Here is an 18,901-nt window from a genome sequence, read left to right on the forward strand (position 1 = left end):
AAAGGCATTCCAGTATGAGTATTTGCTGGCAGATAAAGAGAAATTACAGTAGTGGTGTTTTTCTTTTTTTTCTTTTTTTTTTGGATAAAGCCTTCTACAGATTCTTTTTTTCTGTTCCGCTAGTGACAGATGCCAAGCAAGAATTAATAACCTACCCTCAGCCTCAGAAAACATCCATACCAGCACCATTGGAAAAACAGCCCAACCAGCCCCTAAGAGCAGCTGATAAGGAACCTGAACCCAGGAAGAGGGAAGAAGGACAAGAGTCACGCTTAGGACATCAAAAGAGAGAAGCAGAAAGGTATCTGCCTCCTTCTCGAAGGGAAGGGCCAACTTTCCGAAGAGACCGAGAGAAGGAGTCATGGTCTGGAGAGACACGCCAGGACGGAGAGAGCAAAAGTAAGTGGTTTGTCAGGGCACATACCAGGCTGTGATCATCACAATGGAGCATAGATGGCCAGTGTTATGTCCAGGAGCTATCTGCTTTCCAGTACCTAAGAGATCTGTGCATGGCCTGATGACAGAGGCCATTGCTTTCTGTGGACCTTACTATACTCCTTAAAGGAATCTATGCCCTTCAAATAGTAAATTGCTATATGAATGCACTAAGGCATGATTTTAGATTTCTAATTATTGGTGAAGAAAAGTATACAGTATTTATTTGTTTAGCATTTCTTTACAGAACCAGCCTTGCTAGTAGCATCTATAGTAAAAAATGACAGACTCTTGGGACTTCAAAAATTTATCTTTCTCTTCCTTTTATTGCCCTTCTCCCATTTATGGTTGGTTCAGCCATCATGCTAAAGCGTATCTATCGTTCCACACCACCTGAGGTGATAGTGGAAGTGCTGGAGCCCTATGTCCGCCTTACTACTGCCAACGTCCGTATCATCAAGAACAGAACAGGCCCTATGGGACATACCTATGGCTTTATTGACCTCGACTCCCATGCGGTGAGTTTCCTCCACGTTGGATTGGCCTAGGGACAGATGGCTAAAGAACCTTCAAGAAGGTTTGAGGGACTTCTTGATCATTTGAAGATTCTTGTGTGCTACCTGATATCATAATCCCTCTTGCTCTCTCCTTTGGGTTTATTGTTCATTCAGGTGAGGTGACTGCCCTCAAAAGTTAGGATCCCATGTGATTTTCCGGGTTCATTTTTTTCTTGTGTCATTTACTGTTTCCAACTTACTCACTTGTGAAGAATCTGAGTACTGAATCCTTCATGATTTTAGTGAACTTTCTGATTTATTTTATCCAGCCAAAGATGATTTTATATTTGATGATAAAACATTTCCTCTTTTTCCTCAAAGTATTTATAGATTCCTGTGGCTTAAATTTTTAGTTGCAGGGCCTTTTTCTATGGAAGTAAGGTGAAGATAATGAAAGTCATTGGTATTTCTTAGATTTTTCATGCCCAAAAGTCACAAGGGACTTTGTAAAGTGAAATCTGATTGATGATAGTTGCACCCTAAAAGAAGAGGATTTGAATTTCTGAAGTTTACACCAGAACTGACATCTATTCTGATTCCTGTTTCAATCAGTCCTTCATTAAAAGTTGCCTGTTTCTGCCAGTATGTTCTTACTGGTAAAATTTTGACAAATACAATGTAGTAAATTTATCCTCTGAGAAGGAAAATCCATGTTCACTTCTCTTTCAAAGGAGAATTTTTCTGTCTTTGAGTTCTGGCTTTTTCTGTCTCTGGGTTCAAGTGTGTCTGGTTCTATAGGAAGCTCTTCGTGTGGTGAAGATCTTACAGAACCTTGATCCACCGTTTAGCATTGATGGGAAGATGGTAGCTGTAAACCTGGCCACTGGAAAACGAAGGTAAGGCAGAAGGGTGAGGATCTCTTGTGCTGCCTCCACTTGTGTTTTTGGGAGGAAACTCCTTTTCCTGGCTGGAAAGACAGTAAAGCATGATGTCCTCCTCACATGGACTGCTTCAGATAGGTGTTTATTACAGTTTCTTTCTGAAGCCTGACTTGTCCTGACTTTCAAATTGTTTTCTTTCTTGAATAATATTAGGTACTTTTGTCCTTTCCCTTTTGACTGTCTGATATCTTTGGGTCCCAAATGGCCTAGCATGGTAGCACATACCTGTATTCCCAGCTACTAAGGAGGCTGAGACGAGGATGGGGGGCGGGTTATGTGAGCCCAGGAGTTCTAGGCCATAGTGTGCAATGATGATGCCTGTGAATAACCACTGTACTCCACCCTGGGCAGCACAGCAAGACCCCATCTCTTAACAAAAAAATGATGGTACAGTTTTGGATGTGCAGACAGATCTCAATACATTCTTACCTCTTGCAATCCTAGGAAAATGCTGTCCTGACTTTTCCTTCCCCGACCTTGTGCATATTTCCATAGGACTGGGAAATCTAATTTCTCTTTACTCCTTCACTCATCTTGACCCAGGAGTGGTAACTTGGAAATGGCCATGTCAGAGAAACAGGCTTACAAATATGGGGCATATCTTGCTCTAGCACCTTCCACTTAATGACTGTTTTGCTCCACCACTTGGCTTTGTAAGAGTCTTACTGCTCATTGGCCAGGCGCGGTGGATCACGAGGTCAGGAGATTGAGATCATCCTGGCTAACATGGTGAAACCCTGTCTCTACTAAAAATACAAAAACAAAAAAATTAGCTGGACGCGGTGGTGGGCGCCTGTAGTCCCAGCTACTCTGGAGGCTGAGGCAGGAGAATGACGTGAACCTGGGAGGCGGAGCTTGCAGTGAGCCAAGATCGTGCCACTGCACTCCAGCCTGGGCGACAGAGCAAGATTCCGTCTCAAAAAAAAAAAAGTCTTACTACTCATTCTTTCAGGAGTGTCTGGACCACCCAACCTGCTTGTTGTCTAGGTTGGTTCCTTTCCCTGCAAAACGGGGAACAGAGAATTTCTCAATAGGAACTGTGGGATTAAGTACTCGTCAAGTGCCATTTGGTAGCAGACTTAAGAATTGTTGTGTTATCTGTTGCAGAAATGATACTGGGGACCATTCTGACCACATGCATTACTATCAGGTAGGCTGTAAAAGGTGGGGAGTGCTCTATTAAAATCCTCAGGTGACTGTAAGGGTGACCTTGAATTTTCTTTAGTAGATGACTGTTAAGGTGAATGACCATTGGATAGTTCTGTAATTTTAACTTGCCTTTCTGTGATAGGGTAAAAAATATTTCCGAGATAGGAGGGGAGGTGGCAGAAATTCAGACTGGTCTTCAGATACAAATCGACAAGGACAACAGTGTAAGTAACCCTTGTTTTATTTCTGTTGCTCTTTTTTGCTTGACTTGCTACTCAGTACTTGACATCTGTGTGATCACAGTTGGCAAGATACACTGTTGACTGAGGGTGCTCATCCAGAGAGAGGCATCTGTAGATGCACCTATTTGTGTTGGTCACCCTAATTCTTGGGTTGTTCTTGATGAGTCTCCAGTAAGGGCTTCATTGGACAGAGACTAACATTGGCTCTGATCTTGTTACCTTTAGCATCGTCTGACTGCTACATATATGATTCTGCTACTGGCTACTATTATGACCCCTTGGCAGGAACTTATTATGACCCCAATACCCAGGTGAGTTTGGGACTTCTTTTTTTTTTTTACCCTGTCAATGATGCTTTTGAGAAAAGCTCCCATAATTTGCTACTTGAGGATTTTATTCCCTGGATTCTGTGGATGCTCATTGCATGAAAAGTGGAAAAGTTTAGATCTATGGAAACAGAACTGTTGCCTATATGGAAAATCAGTGCCTTTTGGCAATACAGGTAAGAACAGTATTGCTCTTGAAAAAGTGTACAGTGGATGGTCTGAATGTGTCTTGGCCCCGGAGTGGGTTTTTAGATTGATGTGGACTCTTCTTAGGCTTGTAAGTAAAAGAGTTGTTTCTTCCCCTAGAAGGGAACTGTGTGCCTTAGACCTGGAATTGCTGGGAAACTGAAACATTCTGTAGACTTCCTTGTTTCTAACTGTATCGCAGCAAGAAGTCTATGTGCCCCAGGATCCTGGATTACTTGAGGAAGAAGAGATCAAGGAAAAAAAACCCACCAGTCAAGGAAAGTCAAGTAGCAAGAAGGAAATGTCTAAAAGAGATGGCAAAGAGAAAAAAGACAGAGGAGTGACGAGGGTAAGAGGAATTGTTAATCTACTGTCTTTTGCCACATAGTTATTAAAATGTTGGAGATATGAACAGAGGATATCTATGTTTGCAAGTGTAAAGGAACTTCAAAAATACTCTGTCAGCCGGGCGGGCGTGGTGGCTCACACCTGTTTTCCCAGCACTTTGGGAGGCCGAGGCAGGCGCATCACGAGGTCAGGAGATCGAAAACATCCAGGTCAACATGGTGAGACCCTGTCTCTACTAAAAATACAAAAATTAGCTGGGTGTGGTGGTACACACCTGTAGTCCCCCCTACTCGGGAGGCTGAGGCAGGAGAATTGCTTGAACCCTGGAGGCGGAGGTTGCAGTGAGCCAAGATCGCACCACTACACTCCAGCTTGGCAACAGAGCAAGACTCCGTCTCAAAAAAAACAAAAACAAAACTCTGTTAATGAGTATTTTTCCTGGTGTAGGCAGGTAAAAGTTACCTGGTGTAGGCAGTTCCCTCACCTCTTATATCCCAACTCTGTCTCTTTTACAAATGGGAAAACTGTGGATGGTAAAACAAAGTGTCCCAGCTGAAATCCCACCACCTCAGCTCCACACATTTTCACTTTTCTATATTCCTTTTTTAGTGTTTGACTTTATACACATTTCTATAGTTGTAATTATAGCAGGAGATACTGTTTAATCACTTTTTATCATAAGTATACTCTATTATTTTTAATGCCTACATGGTAAAAATTAACGGTATAACTATACCTTCATTTTCTTCATCTCTCCTACATTATTTGTCTTCTCTTTCTAATCTTTTCTTTTTCCTTCTTTTTTCTTTCTTTCTTTCTTTTTTTTTTTTTTTCTGAGACAAGATCTTCCTCTGTCTCCCAGGTTGGAGTGCAGTGGCATGATCATAGCTCACTGCAATGTCAAACCCCTGGGCTTTAGCGATCCTCCCACCTCACCCTCCCAAGTAACAGGGACTACAGGCATGAGCCACCATGACCAGCTAATTTTTGCTTTTTTGTAGAGACAGAATCTTGCTAGATTGACCAGGCTGGTCTTGAGCTTCTGAAGTAAGCTTCCTGCCTCAGTCTCCCAAAGTACTTCAGTTACAGTCAAGACTCACCTTGTTTGCCTCTTTCTAATCTTATACTGTCAAAATATATAACATTTAGCATTTTGTTTCTTCTTTTTTTTTTTTTTTTTTTTTTTTTTTGAGACAGAGTCTCGCTCTGTCGCCCAGGCTGGAGTGCAGTGGCCAGATCTCAGCTCGCTACAAGCTCCGCCTCCCGGGTTTACGCCATTCTCCTGCCTCAGCCCTCCCAGTAGCTGGGACTACAGGCGCCCGCCACCTCGCCCGGCTGGTTTTTTGTACTTTTTTAGTAGAGACGGGGTTTCACCGTGTTAGACAGGATGGTCTCGATCTCCTGACCTCGTGATCCACCCGTCTCGGCCTCCCAAAGTGCTGGGATTACAGGCTTGAGCCACCGCGCCCGGCCTGTTTCTTCTTTTAAATTACTCCCTAAGGCACATTTTCAGAATCAGAGATGATGAACATTTTTACATCTATTACAAAATCAAATTATTAGGCAGGGCACAGTGGCTCACACCTGCAATCCGAGCACTTTGAGAGGCCAAGGCAGGCAGATTACTTTAGGTCAGCAGTTCGAGACCAGTCTGGCCAATTTGGTGAAACACTCATCTCTACTAAAAAGACAAAAATTAGCTGGATGTGGTGGCACAAGCCTGTAGTCCCAGCTACTCAGGAGGCTGAGGCAGGAGAATCTCTTGAACCTGAGAGGCAGAGGTTGCAGTGAGCTGAGATCACACCTACCTTGATATCAGTTATGCATTAGTGAAAATGGATGAATTTGCTTGTGGTTCAATTCATAGCATCTTCCCTCCGCCCCCTTTTTTTTTTTTTTTTTTTTTTTTTTTTTGGAGACAGAGCCGCTCTGTCACCCAGGCTGGAGGCTGGAGTGCAGTGGCGCAATCTCGGCTCACTGCAACCTCCTCCTCCCGGGCTCAAGGGATTCTCCTGCCTCAGCCTCCTGAGTAGCTGGGATATCAGGCACCGCCACCATGCCCAGCTAATTTTTGTATTTTTAGTAGAGATGGGGTTTCACCATGTTGGTCAGGCTGGTCTCGGACTCCTGACCTCGTGATCGGCCCGCCTCAGCCTACCAAAGAGCTGGGATTACAGGCATGAGCCACCGTGCCCGGCCTTTTTTTTCCCTTCTAACACTGTTAGTTGTTCAGAGATACAGAAAAAAGGAGAGAGAGAGAGAGAGAGAGTGTGTGTGTGTGTGTGTGTGTGTGTGTGTGTGTGTGTGTGTGTGTATTTTTTTTTTTTTTTTTTTTTTTTTTGAGACGGAGTCTAGCTCTGTTGCCCAGGCTGGAGTGCAGTGGCCAGATCTCAGCTCACTGCAAGCTCTGCCTCCCGGGTTTACGCCATTCTCCTGCCTCAGCCTCCCGAGTAGCTGAGACCACAGGCGCCCGCCACCTCGCCCGGCTAATTTTTTTTGTATTTTAGTAGAGACGGGGTTTCACCGTGTTAGCCAGGATGGTCTCGATCTCTTGACCTCGTGATCCGCCCGTCTCGGCCTCCCAAAGTGCTGGGATTGTGTGTGTGTATTTTTTGAGACGGAGTCTCACTCTGTCACCCAGGCCGGAGTGCAGTGTCTGGATCTCGGCTCACTGCAAGCTCCACCTCCCGGGTTTACGCCATTCTCCTGCCTCAGGCTCCCAAGTAGCTGGGACCACAGGCGCCTGCCACCACGCCCGGCTAGTTTTTTGTATTGTTTTTAGTAGAGATGGGGTTTCACCGTGTTAGCCAGGATGGTCTCGATCTCCTGACCTCGTGATCCGCCTGTCTCGGCCTCCCAAAGTGCTGGGATTACAGGCTTGAGCCACTGCGTCCGGCCGTGTGTGTTTAAGAACTTACAGTCAGGCCAGGCGCGGTGGCTCACGCCTGTAATCCCAGCACTTTGGGAGGCCGAGGCGGGCGGATCACGAGGTCAGGAGATCGAGACCATCCTGTGAATGGTGAAACCCCATCTCTACTAAAAATACAAAAAATTAGCCGTGCGTGGTGGCGGGCTACTCGGGAGGCTGAGGCGGGAGAATGGCATGAACCCTGGAGGCGGAGCTTGCAGTGAGCCGAGATCACGCCACTGCACTCCAGCCTGGGCGACAAACCGAGACTCTGTCTCAAAAAAAAAAAAAAAAGAACTTAGAGTCATACTGGTTTAATATTTGGACTCTGCTTCAGCCTCTTTCAAACTGTATTCTTAATCATTTGTAAAATTAAGATATTAAAGCTTACATAGGAGGATCATAGTAAAGTCTGAAGAAGACAGTGTTTATATATACATGCCTCATCTGATCTGAAATACAGTAATCGTGTAATACATACTGTTTTATTTTATTTTATTTTATTTTATTTTATTTCATTTCATTTCATTTTAATTTTTTGAGCCAGAGTGTCTCTCTGTCGCCCAGGCTGGAAAGAAGTGGCATGATTTCGGCTCACTGCAACCTCCGTCTCCCAGGTTCCAGCAGTTCTCCTGCCTCAGCCTCCCAAGTAGCTGGGATTACAGGCCAACACCACCACACCCAGCTAATTTGTATTTTTACTAGAAACAGGGTTTCACCATGTTGGCCAGGCTCCCCTTGAACTCCTGACCTCAAGTGATCCGCCCACCTTAGCCTCCCAAAGTGCTGGGATTACAGACATGAGCCACTGTGCCTACTGATGTCTTTATTTCAAATTCACTATAGCAATGTTACCGATATTTCCGTCATGTTGAATGACAGAGCCTGATTTCAACAGGGTTAACTCTTAATCAGTTTTGTTTTTGTTTTTTGAGACAAAGTCTCGCTCTGTTGCCCAGGCTGGAGTGCAGTGGCGGCATCTTGGCTCACTGCAACCTCTGCCTCCTGGGTTCAAGCGATTTTCCTGCCTCAACCTCCTGAGTAGCTGGGATGACAGGCACCTACCACCACGCCTGGCTAATTTTTGTATTTTTAGTAGAGACAGGGTTTCACCATTGTTGGCCAGTCCGGTCTCGAACTCCTGACTTCAGGTAATCCACCCACCCTGGCCTCCCAAAGTGCTGGGATTACAGGTGTGAGCCACTGCACCCGGCCTTTATCAGTTTTTTTGTTGTTTTTTTTTTTTGAGAGGGAGTCTCGCTCTGTCGCCCAGGCTGGAGTGCAGTGGCACAATCTCGGCTCACTGCAAGCTCCGCCTCCCAGGTTCATTCTCCTGCCTCAGCCTCCCGAGTAGCTGGGACTACAGGCATCAGCCACCATGCCCGGCTAATTTTTTGTATTTTTAGTAGAGACGGGGTTTCACCATGTTAGCCAGGATGGTCTTGATCTCCTGACCTTGTGATCCACCTGCCTTGGCCTCCCAGAGTGCTGGGATTATAGGCTTGAGCCACTGTGCCCATCCCAGCCTTTATCAGTTATTATGAGTGAATATCATGTGAGAGTTACCTCTGGTTTGGTCAGTTTCAGGAAAATGCCAGTGAAGGGAAGGCCCCCGCAGAAGACGTCTTTAAGAAGCCCCTGCCTCCTACTGTGAAGAAGGAAGAGAGTCCCCCTCCAGTAAGACCAACATTGATCCCCTGGACCTAGGGCTGGGGCTGGGGCTGGGGCTGGTTCTGAGTGGGAAAGGAAGTGCAAAGGCTGATGCCTTCCTCTGGTGTTGGTCTTTTACCTCCCTATGTCTCCTGAATAAGGATTCCCATTTCTTTTGAGTACAAGCATGATATAAAGTTTTCTGTCTGCTAATGGGGGTATTACTGGAGAACCAGAGGCAGTTATCTGCCCTGTTTCTCTCTATCCTGTGCCATTCTTACCAGACGAGATGCCTAGCCCTTTTTATCATCTTGTTCTTGTCAGTTCTCTAAATCACCAAGGAAACCCGTTTTTTCAGCCTCAGTCTTTCCTGCCTTTTGGCGTCACTTAGATATGCAGTGCATGCATGGTCATTTTTTTTTTTTTTTTTTTTTTGAGACGGAGTCTCGCTGTGTCTCCCAGGCTGGAGTGCAGTGGCGTGATCTCGGCTCACTGCAAGCTCCGCCTCCCGAGTTCACGCCATTCTCCCGCCTCAGCCTCCCAAGTAGCTGAGACTACAGGCGCCCGCCACCACGCCCGGCTAGTTTTTTTGTATTTTTAGTAGAGACGGGGTTTCACCATGTTAGCCAGGATAGTCTCGATCTCCTGACCTCGTGATCCACCTGCCTCGGCCTCCCAAAGTGCTGGGATTACAGGCTTGAGCCACCGCGCCCGGCAACGTGGTCATTTTTTATAGTTTCTGCGTGGACAGAGTGAATGATGCTAATATTGGTGCCCTTTTTTTTTTTTTTTTTTTTTGAGACAGAGTCTCGCTCTGTCGCCCGGGCTGGAGTGCAGTGGCCGGATCTCAGCTCACTGCAAGCTCCGCCTCCCGAGTTTATGCCATTCTCCTGCCTCAGCCTCCTGAGTAGCTGGGACTACAGGTGCCCACCACCACGCTGGGCTAGTTTTTTATATTTTTTTAGTAGAGACGGGGTTTCACCGTGTTAGCCAGGATGGTCTCGATCTCCTGACCTCATGATCTGCCCGTCTCGGCCTCCCATAGTGCTGGGATTACAGGCTTGAGCCACCACGCCCGGCCTTGGTGCCCATTTTTTAGATGCCTTCAAGCAGTAGTCTCAATCTAATCACCAGTGATTCTGATTGAATGCAGGTATATAACAATAGTGACCATGCATTATTTATTTATTTTGATTGATCATAGACCAATGACTATGCATCATTATTTAACAGTTTTTATAAGGTACTGTTTTCCTGCTCCACATTATTAATTCAGCTCATTGTAGCATCTATCTTAACCATGCTTTGCCTTTACCATAGGAGCTGGATCTGTCTACCCAAGTGCCTATCAATGCAGTTGCTTTTAATTTACTTCCTAAATCCTCTTTGCTAGAGTCTTGATGAACATCATCTTTTCTTCCCTCCATGAGTTACAGTAATTTGGAGGTATTTATCTCTTTCTCTTTGTAATTTGTAAACTTTTACTATTTTCTATGCTTATTCTCCTTTCTCTTCTTTCTCCCCACATTCTGTTGCTAGAGTCACTTCTAAAGGAATTTCTCTTGTTTATTCTCAGTGAGCAAGGAGCAAAGCCAAGCTCTGGCCATGTTGCTTCCATCTGGGAAATGAGCAGCATGGCTAGTGAGTTTATTTTGAACCCAATTCATTATTCCAACTGAGAGAGAACAAAGAAATGAGATGCCCGTATCAGTATCCAAAAAAAAAAGGACCCTGAAATATAGGTTGCATTTGGTATTGATCACTGGCCTTCTCCTTCCAGCCTAAAGTGGTAAACCCACTGATTGGCCTCTTGGGTGAATATGGAGGAGACAGTGACTATGAGGAGGAAGAAGAGGAAGAACAGACCCCTCCCCCACAGCCCCGCATAGCACAGCCCCAGAAGCGAGAGGAGCTCACCAAGAAGGAGAATGAAGAAGACAAACTCACTGACTGGAATAAACTGGCTTGTCTGCTCTGCAGAAGGCAGTTTCCCAATAAAGAAGTTCTGATCAAACACCAGCAGCTGTCAGACCTGCACAAGGTATTAGGAGAAGGAGCTATGCTCTTTCAAACTGTTGACTCTTGGCCAGGCTTGGTGGCTCATGCCTGTAATCATAGCACTTTGGGAGACCGAGGCGGGTGTATTGCCTGAGCTCAGGAGTACAAGACCAGTCTGGGCAACATGGTGAAACCCCCTTTGTACTAAAATACAAAAAATTAGCCAGGCATGGTAGTGTGTGCCTATAGTCCCAGCCACTCGGGAGGCTGAGACAGGAGAATTACTAGAACCCGGGAGGCAGAGGTTGCAGTGAGCCGAAATCGTGCCACTGCCCTCCCAGCCTGGGTGACAGAACGAGACTCTGTCTCTTAAAAAACAAAAAAAAAACTGTTGACTCTTATTATTGATGGGGATTATAGGGAATAAAGAATATTATATAGGCCGGGCGTCATGGCTTACACCTGTAATTCCAGCACTTTGGGAGGCCGAGGCAGATAGATCACTTGAGATCAGGAGTTTGAGACCAGCCTGGCCAACATGGTGAAACTGTCTCTACTAAAAATACAAAAATTACCTGGATGTGGTGGCGCATGCCTGTAATCCCAAGTACTTGGGAGGCTGAGGCAGGAGAATCACTTGAACCTGGGAGGCAAAGTTTGCAGTGAACCGAGATCATGCCACTGTACTCCACCCTGGGTGACAGACCAAGACTCTATCTCAAAAAAGAAAAAAAAGAAGCAGCAGCAGTACAATCCTTCCTCAGCGTATATCAGCCCCAGTTCCTATCATTAAAACAGTCCAATTCAAGAATGAATTGCTCTGGATTAAGGTTATGCCTACCCTCAAAGAACTTCCATGTGTAGGCCCAAGCCAAGCATTATGTCTGTGGCTAGGGTGCCAAATATGGAGGATGAGTAGGAAGAGAAAGGGTTGTGGATTAAGACATTACTTGCTGGGTTTCTCATCTTAGCTCTGTCATTAACGTTGGACCTCAGATAAGCCCCTTTTCTTCTTTGGTCCTTGTAACTTCATCTGGTTCTGTCCAGCTCTGACAGTGTGCAGTTTTCACCATAGGTGAGTCAAATTCTGCCATTTCTTCATGTAGTGAATGTTGTTATGAGCCACAGCACAACATCTATACTTGGGATGTTAAACTGACATACATTGGTATTCCCCTGCAGTATTCCCCTTTATATGAACTGACCAAGGATCCAAATTATGGACAAATAAAGTCCCTAAATGGACTCACATTCTCAGAGCAATTTGTTTCACACCCCTTCTCTAGTAGACGTTGCAAGAGCAAATGATGGGACTAGATTTAGACTTTCTCCTGAACACAGAGCTCAAAGTTTTACTTAGCTAAAAACTGAGAAGCTCTACTTTTGGTAATAGGTACATTACTTTTCCCATCCATCTCTGTGGAGGCTTTGCAAAGATAGGACCCTGAAAAGCTCCTCGTTGATAATCCCTGGAACAGACTACCTCCCAAGTCCCTTTGACCCGAAATTGTGAATCGTCAGAGTGACATATTGAAATTTCACCCATCTGGTGTAAATACTAATAAATGACTAAAGAGATAAAAAGTAATCGTCAGGGGCCGGGCGCGGTGGCTCAAGCCTGTAATCCCAGCACTTTGGGAGGCCGAGACGGGCGGATCACGAGGTCAGGAGATCGAGACCATCCTGGCGAACACCGTGAAACCCCCGTCTCTACTAAAAAATACAAAAAACTAGCCGGGCGAGGTGGCGGGCGCCTGTAGTCCCAGCTACTCGGGAGGCTGAGGCAGGAGAATGGCGTAAACCTGGGAGGCGGAGCTTGCAGTGAGCTGAGATCCGGCCACTGCACTCCAGCCCGGGATACAGAGCGAGACTCCGTCTCAAAAAAAAAAAAAAAAAAAAAAAAGTAATCGTCAGGAAAGAGGAGCCACAGGTCTGGTGAATTCACAAACTGAACTGGTCATAGGACAGTGGAAAGTAGACTGTAGTACTTTTCCTTTCCTTAGGGTCGTCTGCTACAAAGAACCACCACTTCATGTAAGAGCTGCTTTGGACTCCTTAAGTTTCATACATACGACTGAGGGCTTGTGTAGTAGAGCCATGCATGAGAGATTTGCAACTCTCAGAGCAGTCTCTTGGAGCGCTGGGGCTCCTTTTCATGTTTTTCTGGGGGCTTAAAGAATGACTCATGTCTGGGAATGGTATGTATGGCAGAGTATGTGGGCATTTAGTTTTCTGCACTGGTGTGCCCACATCCTCTCTCCCATGATTTTCAACTTAGATAAAGAGATAAAGAGATACTTGTTTCCCACGTCTTGGAGATAAGTAAAGTAATATTCCCTCTTATGCCATACCACATAACTAATCTGCATGACAAGACCAGTTAGGGATTGTTACTTGCAGGGTACAGTGATCATTTAGTAAATCTGGTCAATCAAAAGAGCTACAATCCAAAAGCAACTATTGGGAAAGACCTAGAAGCATTTCTAGGAGCATTGTTTCTTAGACCTATACTCATAGAATTGCCTCTCTTCTCAGCAAAACCTGGAAATCCACCGGAAGATAAAACAGTCTGAGCAGGAGCTAGCCTATCTGGAAAGGAGAGAACGAGAGGTAAACTTTGGTGACCTATTACTCCCTTGAGCCTCAGCTCTCTTTGCTTTCTGGTATAGACTTCATAGGCTGTGCTGATCCCTCCTTATAAGAAGATAGAAAACAAAAGCAACTTCAAAAGATAGTGTATACATTTGCCAAATTATATAGTACAATCAAAATAGGTGCTTTTTATTATTTGTAAGTGTATACTTCAATAAAGTTGATATCTTTTTAAAAGGTGGTGTTAGGGTCTCCAGATAGATAGCACTCCTCTTTCCTGCTCAGCTTTTAAATTAATTGGGTTAATGAACAAGTGTTGAATAGGGCTGCTGAAATAGCATCTTTTACTATTAAAGGCTAAGCTGGAGGAAGTAGCTTAGTGTCAGAGTCAAATGGACTTGCTACCTCAACCACACAGTTAGGGTGACTTACCCAGTCATAGGCTTCACTGGCTTCTCTCATGATGGTTAAGAACCCACCCACCTGTGGGTCAGGCACAGTGGCTCATGCCTGTAATCCCAGTACTTTGGGAGGCTGAGATGGGTGGATCACTTAAGCTCACAAGTTTGAAACCAGCCTGGGCAACAAAGCAAAATCCTATCTCTACAAAAAATATAAAAATTAGGTGAATGTAGGCCGGGCGCGGTGGCTCACGCCTTTAATCCCAGCACTTTGGGAGGCCGAGATGGGCGGATCACGAGGTCAGGAGATCGAGATCATCCTGGCTAACACAGTGAAAACCCGTCTCTACTAAAAATACAAAAAAATTAGCCGGGCGTGGTGGTGGGCGCCTGTAGTCCCAGTTACTCGGGAGGCTGAGGCAGGAGAATGGCGTGAACCCAGGAGGCGGAGCTTGCAGTGAGCCAAGATCGTGCCACTGCACTCCAGCCAGGGCAACAGAGCGAGACTCCATCTCAAAAAAAAAAAAGAAAAAAGAAAAAATTAGGCAGATGTAGTGGTGTGTGCCTGTAGTCCCAGCTACTCAGGAGCCTGAGGGAGGATGGCATGAGCTGGGAGGCAGAGGTTGCAGTGAGCTGAGATTGTGCCACTGCACTCCAACCTGGGTCATAGAGCCAGACCTTGTCTCAAAAAAAAACAAACAAACAAAAAGGAATCCACCTGTGGAGAGCCAGGCACAGTGGCACATACATGTAACCCCAGCAGTTTAGGAGGCTGAGGTGGGAGAATTGCTTGAGCCCAAGAGTTCCATGTTGCAGTGAGCTATTATCACACCCCTGTACTCCAGCCTGGGTCACAGAATAAGTCTCCATCTCAAGAACAAACAAAAGAATCCACCTATGGAGGACTGTTAGAGATAGTGAATTCACAAACTGAACTGGCCATAGGACAGTGGAAAGCATATTGTAGTACTTTTCCTTTCCTTAAGGTAGTCTACTGCAAAGAACCACCTCTCCATGTAAGAGCTGCTTTGGACTCCTTAAGTTTTATATATATGCCCGAGGGCTTGTGTAGTGGAGGGCTTATGTACTTCCCCTGCTTCTCAGAAGGGGAAAAGAGCTGAACCAAGCATGCCAACTTATTCTATCCAAATTTGTAAGTCAGGAAGTCACTGCTTTGTCTAGAAGAATGTGTAAAGGAGTGAGAGATTCCAGGAGTTACCAAGTGAGCTACCTTCACTTTAAAAGAAATAACAGGGCTGGGCGCGATGGCTCACACCTGTAATCCCAGCACTTTGGGAGGCCGAGGCGGGTGGATCATGAGGTCAGGAGTTTGAGACCAGCCTGGCTAACACAGTGAAACGCCGTCTCTACTAAAAACACAAAAATTAGCCGGGCATTGTGGCATGCACCTGTAGTCCCAGCTACTTGGGAGGCTGAGGCAGGAGAATCATTTGAACCTGGGAGGCAGAGGTTGCAGTGAGCTGAGATCACGCCAGTGCACTCCAGCCTGGGCAAGAGTGAGACTCCGTCTCAAGAAAAAAAAAAAAGAAATAACATTAATGGGGTAAAATTTCCCCACTCCCCAATTCCCTCAGGTGGAAATCTCAGGTCTGTTCTGCTTACCAACAGGGAAAGTTTAAAGAAAGAGGAAATGATCGCAGGGAAAAGCTCCAGTCTTTTGACTCTCCAGAAAGGAAACGGATTAAATACTCCAGGGAATCTGACAGGTAAGCCAGGAACTCTTCATTCAGCCTAGGCCTCAAGGCCTAATGATAAAACCACCTCTTCCTTCAACTGTACTGCTGTTTTCTGTCTCAGGGAGATGATGTTATCAGTAGATTCTGTCTGAACTGCTAGAACATGAGGTCCACTCCATCCTTTTGACTATCTGTCTTTATACGGGGAATGTGCATGGAAGGTTGGCTGGCAGCTTTGCCTTCCCAAAGTAGGGGCTGGAGTAGCCACGATCGGGAACCCTTTCCATCTTCATCAGTAATACTGTACCCTCTTTACGGGCCTGATAAGAATGTCACACTCTTGGGCTTTTTCTCTACGGAACCTCCATTCTCACACATAGGTGCTAAATAAATGGTAGGCTGCTGATGGAGATATATGATATCTAGCTTCCTATACTTGTTTTTAGTCCGCTAGTTCCCAAGTTGTAAGCCCAGAGTTATACAGAATTTGTTGATAACCCACTGTTTACAGGTACTAAGTGCAAGAAATACTCAGGTGAGCAAGACATAGATTATCCTTGACTGAACACAGAATAGACGAGACTTAGGTGATGGTGCATCTCATAGGGCAGACACAGAAATCAGTGGGGAAGGGAAGGGCATTTCAGGAAATTTCATCCACCAGGGATACAAGAACTTATGATATGTTTGAGGAATTGCAAATAGCTTGATGGTCCTGAACACTGCAGGTATATTGTTGAGTGACAGTAGATAAGCCAGGTCCAAAAGATGCAGGCTAGTTCATGAAGTTTAAACACCTTGAACACCATGCTAAGGCTTTATCTTAAAGTCAGTGGAAGGTCATGGAATAATTTTAAGCAGGGTATTGACCTAGCTTTGCATTTTGGAGAGATTACTAATTATGTGGAAGATGAGTTTATAGAGAGACTAATGCATTATGCAAATTCTATAGTAATTCAAGTGAGAGATCATGATTGCCTGAGTGAAGGTCATGAGTCTAGAAAGGAGAGTGGCCTATAATCCCAACACAGGGAGGCTGAGGAAGGAGGATCTCTTGAGCTCAGGAGTTCAAGGCCAGCCTGGGCAACATAGGGAGAAGGGAGACCCTGCCTCTATTTTAAAAAAGAAAAGAAAAGGAGTGTGGATTAGAGAGAGGTGTCAGATCCACCAGTCTTTGTGATCACCTGGGGAAAGAGAGAAGTCACTGATGGCGCTCAGGTCTCTGGTCTTTGGATAGCCAGGAGGAGAAGGGACAGTAAAGGCCTTGAAAAGGAAAAATGGGGGCCAGGCGTGGTAGCTTACACCTATAATCCCAGCACTTTGGGAGGCTGAGGCGGGTGGATCACGAAGTCAGGAGTTCAAGACCAGCCTGGCCAAGATGGTGAAACCCCTTCTCTACTAAAAATACAAAAATTAGCCAAGCACGGTGGCAGGTGCCTGTAATCCCAGCTACTGAGGAGGCTGGGGCAGGAGAACCACTTGAACCCGGGAGGCAGAGGTTGCAATGAGCCGAGATCATGCCACTGCCCTCTAGCCTGGGCGACAGAGCAAGACTCTGTCTCAAAAAAAAAAAAAAGGAAAGGAAAAATGGGCCAGGTGTGGTGGCTCATGCCTGTAATCCCAGCACTTTGGGAGGCCAAGGCGGGTGAATCACTTAAGGTCAGCAGTTCGAGACCAGCCTGGCCAACATGGTGAAACCCCGTCTCTACCAAAAATATTAAAAAATTAGCCAGGCTTGGTGGTGGGTACCTATAATCCCAGCTACTCGGGAGGCTGAGGCAGGAGAATCACTTGAATACGGTTCTCAAAAAAAAAAAAAAAGAAAAGGAAAAGTGGGTAACAAGTGGATGCATGAGCAGGAGGAATGGGAGATGACTGACAGAGCAAGGCCCCTGACGAGGCTGGACAGGGTCTGGGGCTCTGGCATTCCAGCTTATTTGATCCAACCCACAATAAGAGATGTATTTTTGTATCGTGGCCCAATAATAAAGTGTATGTGTGTACACAACTGAAGAAGTTTTCATCTAAAATACTTTCTTACTATGTACAGTGAAGCCTGATATTTTTATTCAAGTCTAGTCTCCATTTTTATGAGTTGTTACAGTGGGACCATTTAGTGTGACATTCCATTGGGTCATTCTCTGCAGTTTGAAATACGGTGGATTAGGACTAGGTGAAGGAGTCAGCCATCAGGAGGAAGGACACCTTGGCCTTGAGTCGTCTGGGACAAGGCTTAGGTGGGGTGCAGAAAGAGACCCTTCTTTATTCTCAGCACCTTTCTTACCACATTCTCCTGGCTCTTCTCCTTCCCAGTCACCTTTTCTGCTCCTCTTCCTTTTCTGGGTAAATCCAGGTGTTCTCTAGAACTCTTCTCTCAGTACTTCTTTAGTCTTGCTGCTTTACCCTCTTGACCTGGGTCAGGAGTTTGAGACCAGCCTGGCCAATATGGTGAAACCCTGTCTCTACTGGGAAAAAAAAAAAAAATTAAGAATTAGCCGGGTGTGGTGGCAGGCACCTGTAATCCCAGCTAATCAGGAGGCTGAGGCAGGGGAATCACCTGAACCCCGGGAGGCAGAGTTTGTAGTAAGCTGAATTCGAGCCATTGCACTCCAGCCTCGGCAAAAAGAGTGAAACTCCGTCTCAAAAAAAAAGGAAGTGATAGTGTCTGCTTCTTTTGCAGTGATCGTAAACTTGTTGATAAAGAAGATACCGACACTAGCAGCAAAGGAGGCTGTGTCCAACAGGCTACTACTGGCTGGAGGAAAGGGGCAGGCCTGGGATATGGCCATCCTGGATTGGCTTCATCAGAGGAGGTAAAATGGTTTCCGTCTTTTGGGGGGTGACAGGAACCTGGAATGTAATTAACTTTCACTTTCTGACCTAGAGTGGTGTCTTTGTCATTTTGCTGGGCTTTCTCTACTGGTGGGATAGGACATGAGAGCTGAACACTTCAGTCTTCAATGCTGGGTTATAGCTTGGTAGGCTGGGCCCTTTGCAGTTTGGAGTTAGGAAGAGGAGGAAGGAGTTGGAATGGATTTCATCATACTCTTACACAGAGTAAATAGTAGAGCAGAATCTGAGGCAGTTTGAGACTGAAGAATCATTTGGTCAGAAGAACCAGGGTATCAGCAATGAAAAGTACAGAGGCATCCGTGAGAGGGACTGTCAGCGGAAGTCTTTGATGGCTAAAATTTAAGGAGCATGTAGTTCTCGTTCCCATGAAGGACTTTGCCCCTCATATTTCAAGAGCCTCTAGAGAAGGTGATAAGAGGGAACATTACCCATTTTGTGTTGGCTTGGTTCTCCTCTGAAAATGCCAGCCATAAGAGATTGGCTTATTTTTCTCCGACTGAGTTTCTCATATCTCTGGTATTGAAGGCTGAATCTTCCAATCATAGCGTCACCACCCACCTTATTCATCTTGGGTATTTGTTTAATAATAAAAGATGGCCGGGCGCGGTGGCTCAAGCCTGTAATCCCAGCACTTTGGGAGGCCGAGATGGGCGGATCACGAGGTCAGGAGATCGAGAC

The 18,901-nt window shown here is 45.6% G+C and overlaps 1 protein-coding gene across 46 annotated transcripts in view; it reads left to right on the forward strand.

Moving 5' to 3' along the window:
* Window positions 1–18,901, forward strand: part of RBM6 (RNA binding motif protein 6) — a 124,928-nt gene that overhangs the window by 103,909 nt on the left and 2,118 nt on the right. For 31 of the 46 annotated variants that reach the window (XM_065540596.1, XM_074032249.1, XM_065540609.1 and 28 more), the window contains 12 exons: window positions 124–399; window positions 793–953; window positions 1,731–1,828; window positions 2,981–3,023; window positions 3,165–3,246; window positions 3,490–3,575; window positions 3,979–4,125; window positions 8,614–8,709; window positions 10,463–10,723; window positions 13,216–13,290; window positions 15,303–15,400; window positions 18,051–18,183. In XM_065540596.1, the coding sequence (XP_065396668.1) occupies window positions 124–399; window positions 793–953; window positions 1,731–1,828; window positions 2,981–3,023; window positions 3,165–3,246; window positions 3,490–3,575; window positions 3,979–4,125; window positions 8,614–8,709; window positions 10,463–10,723; window positions 13,216–13,290; window positions 15,303–15,400; window positions 18,051–18,183 (1,556 nt within the window). Of the gene's footprint in view, window positions 1–123; window positions 400–792; window positions 954–1,730; window positions 1,829–2,980; window positions 3,024–3,164; window positions 3,247–3,489; window positions 3,576–3,978; window positions 4,126–8,613; window positions 8,710–10,462; window positions 10,724–13,215; window positions 13,291–15,302; window positions 15,401–18,050; window positions 18,184–18,901 lie in introns of those variants that run through there. The other 15 variants (XM_074032246.1, XM_065540603.1, XM_074032256.1 and 12 more) reach the window with 3 other exon arrangements.

Source organism: Macaca fascicularis, chromosome 2 (assembly GCF_037993035.2).
Source record: "Macaca fascicularis isolate 582-1 chromosome 2, T2T-MFA8v1.1".
In the NCBI taxonomy this organism is placed as follows: Eukaryota; Metazoa; Chordata; class Mammalia; order Primates; family Cercopithecidae; genus Macaca; species Macaca fascicularis.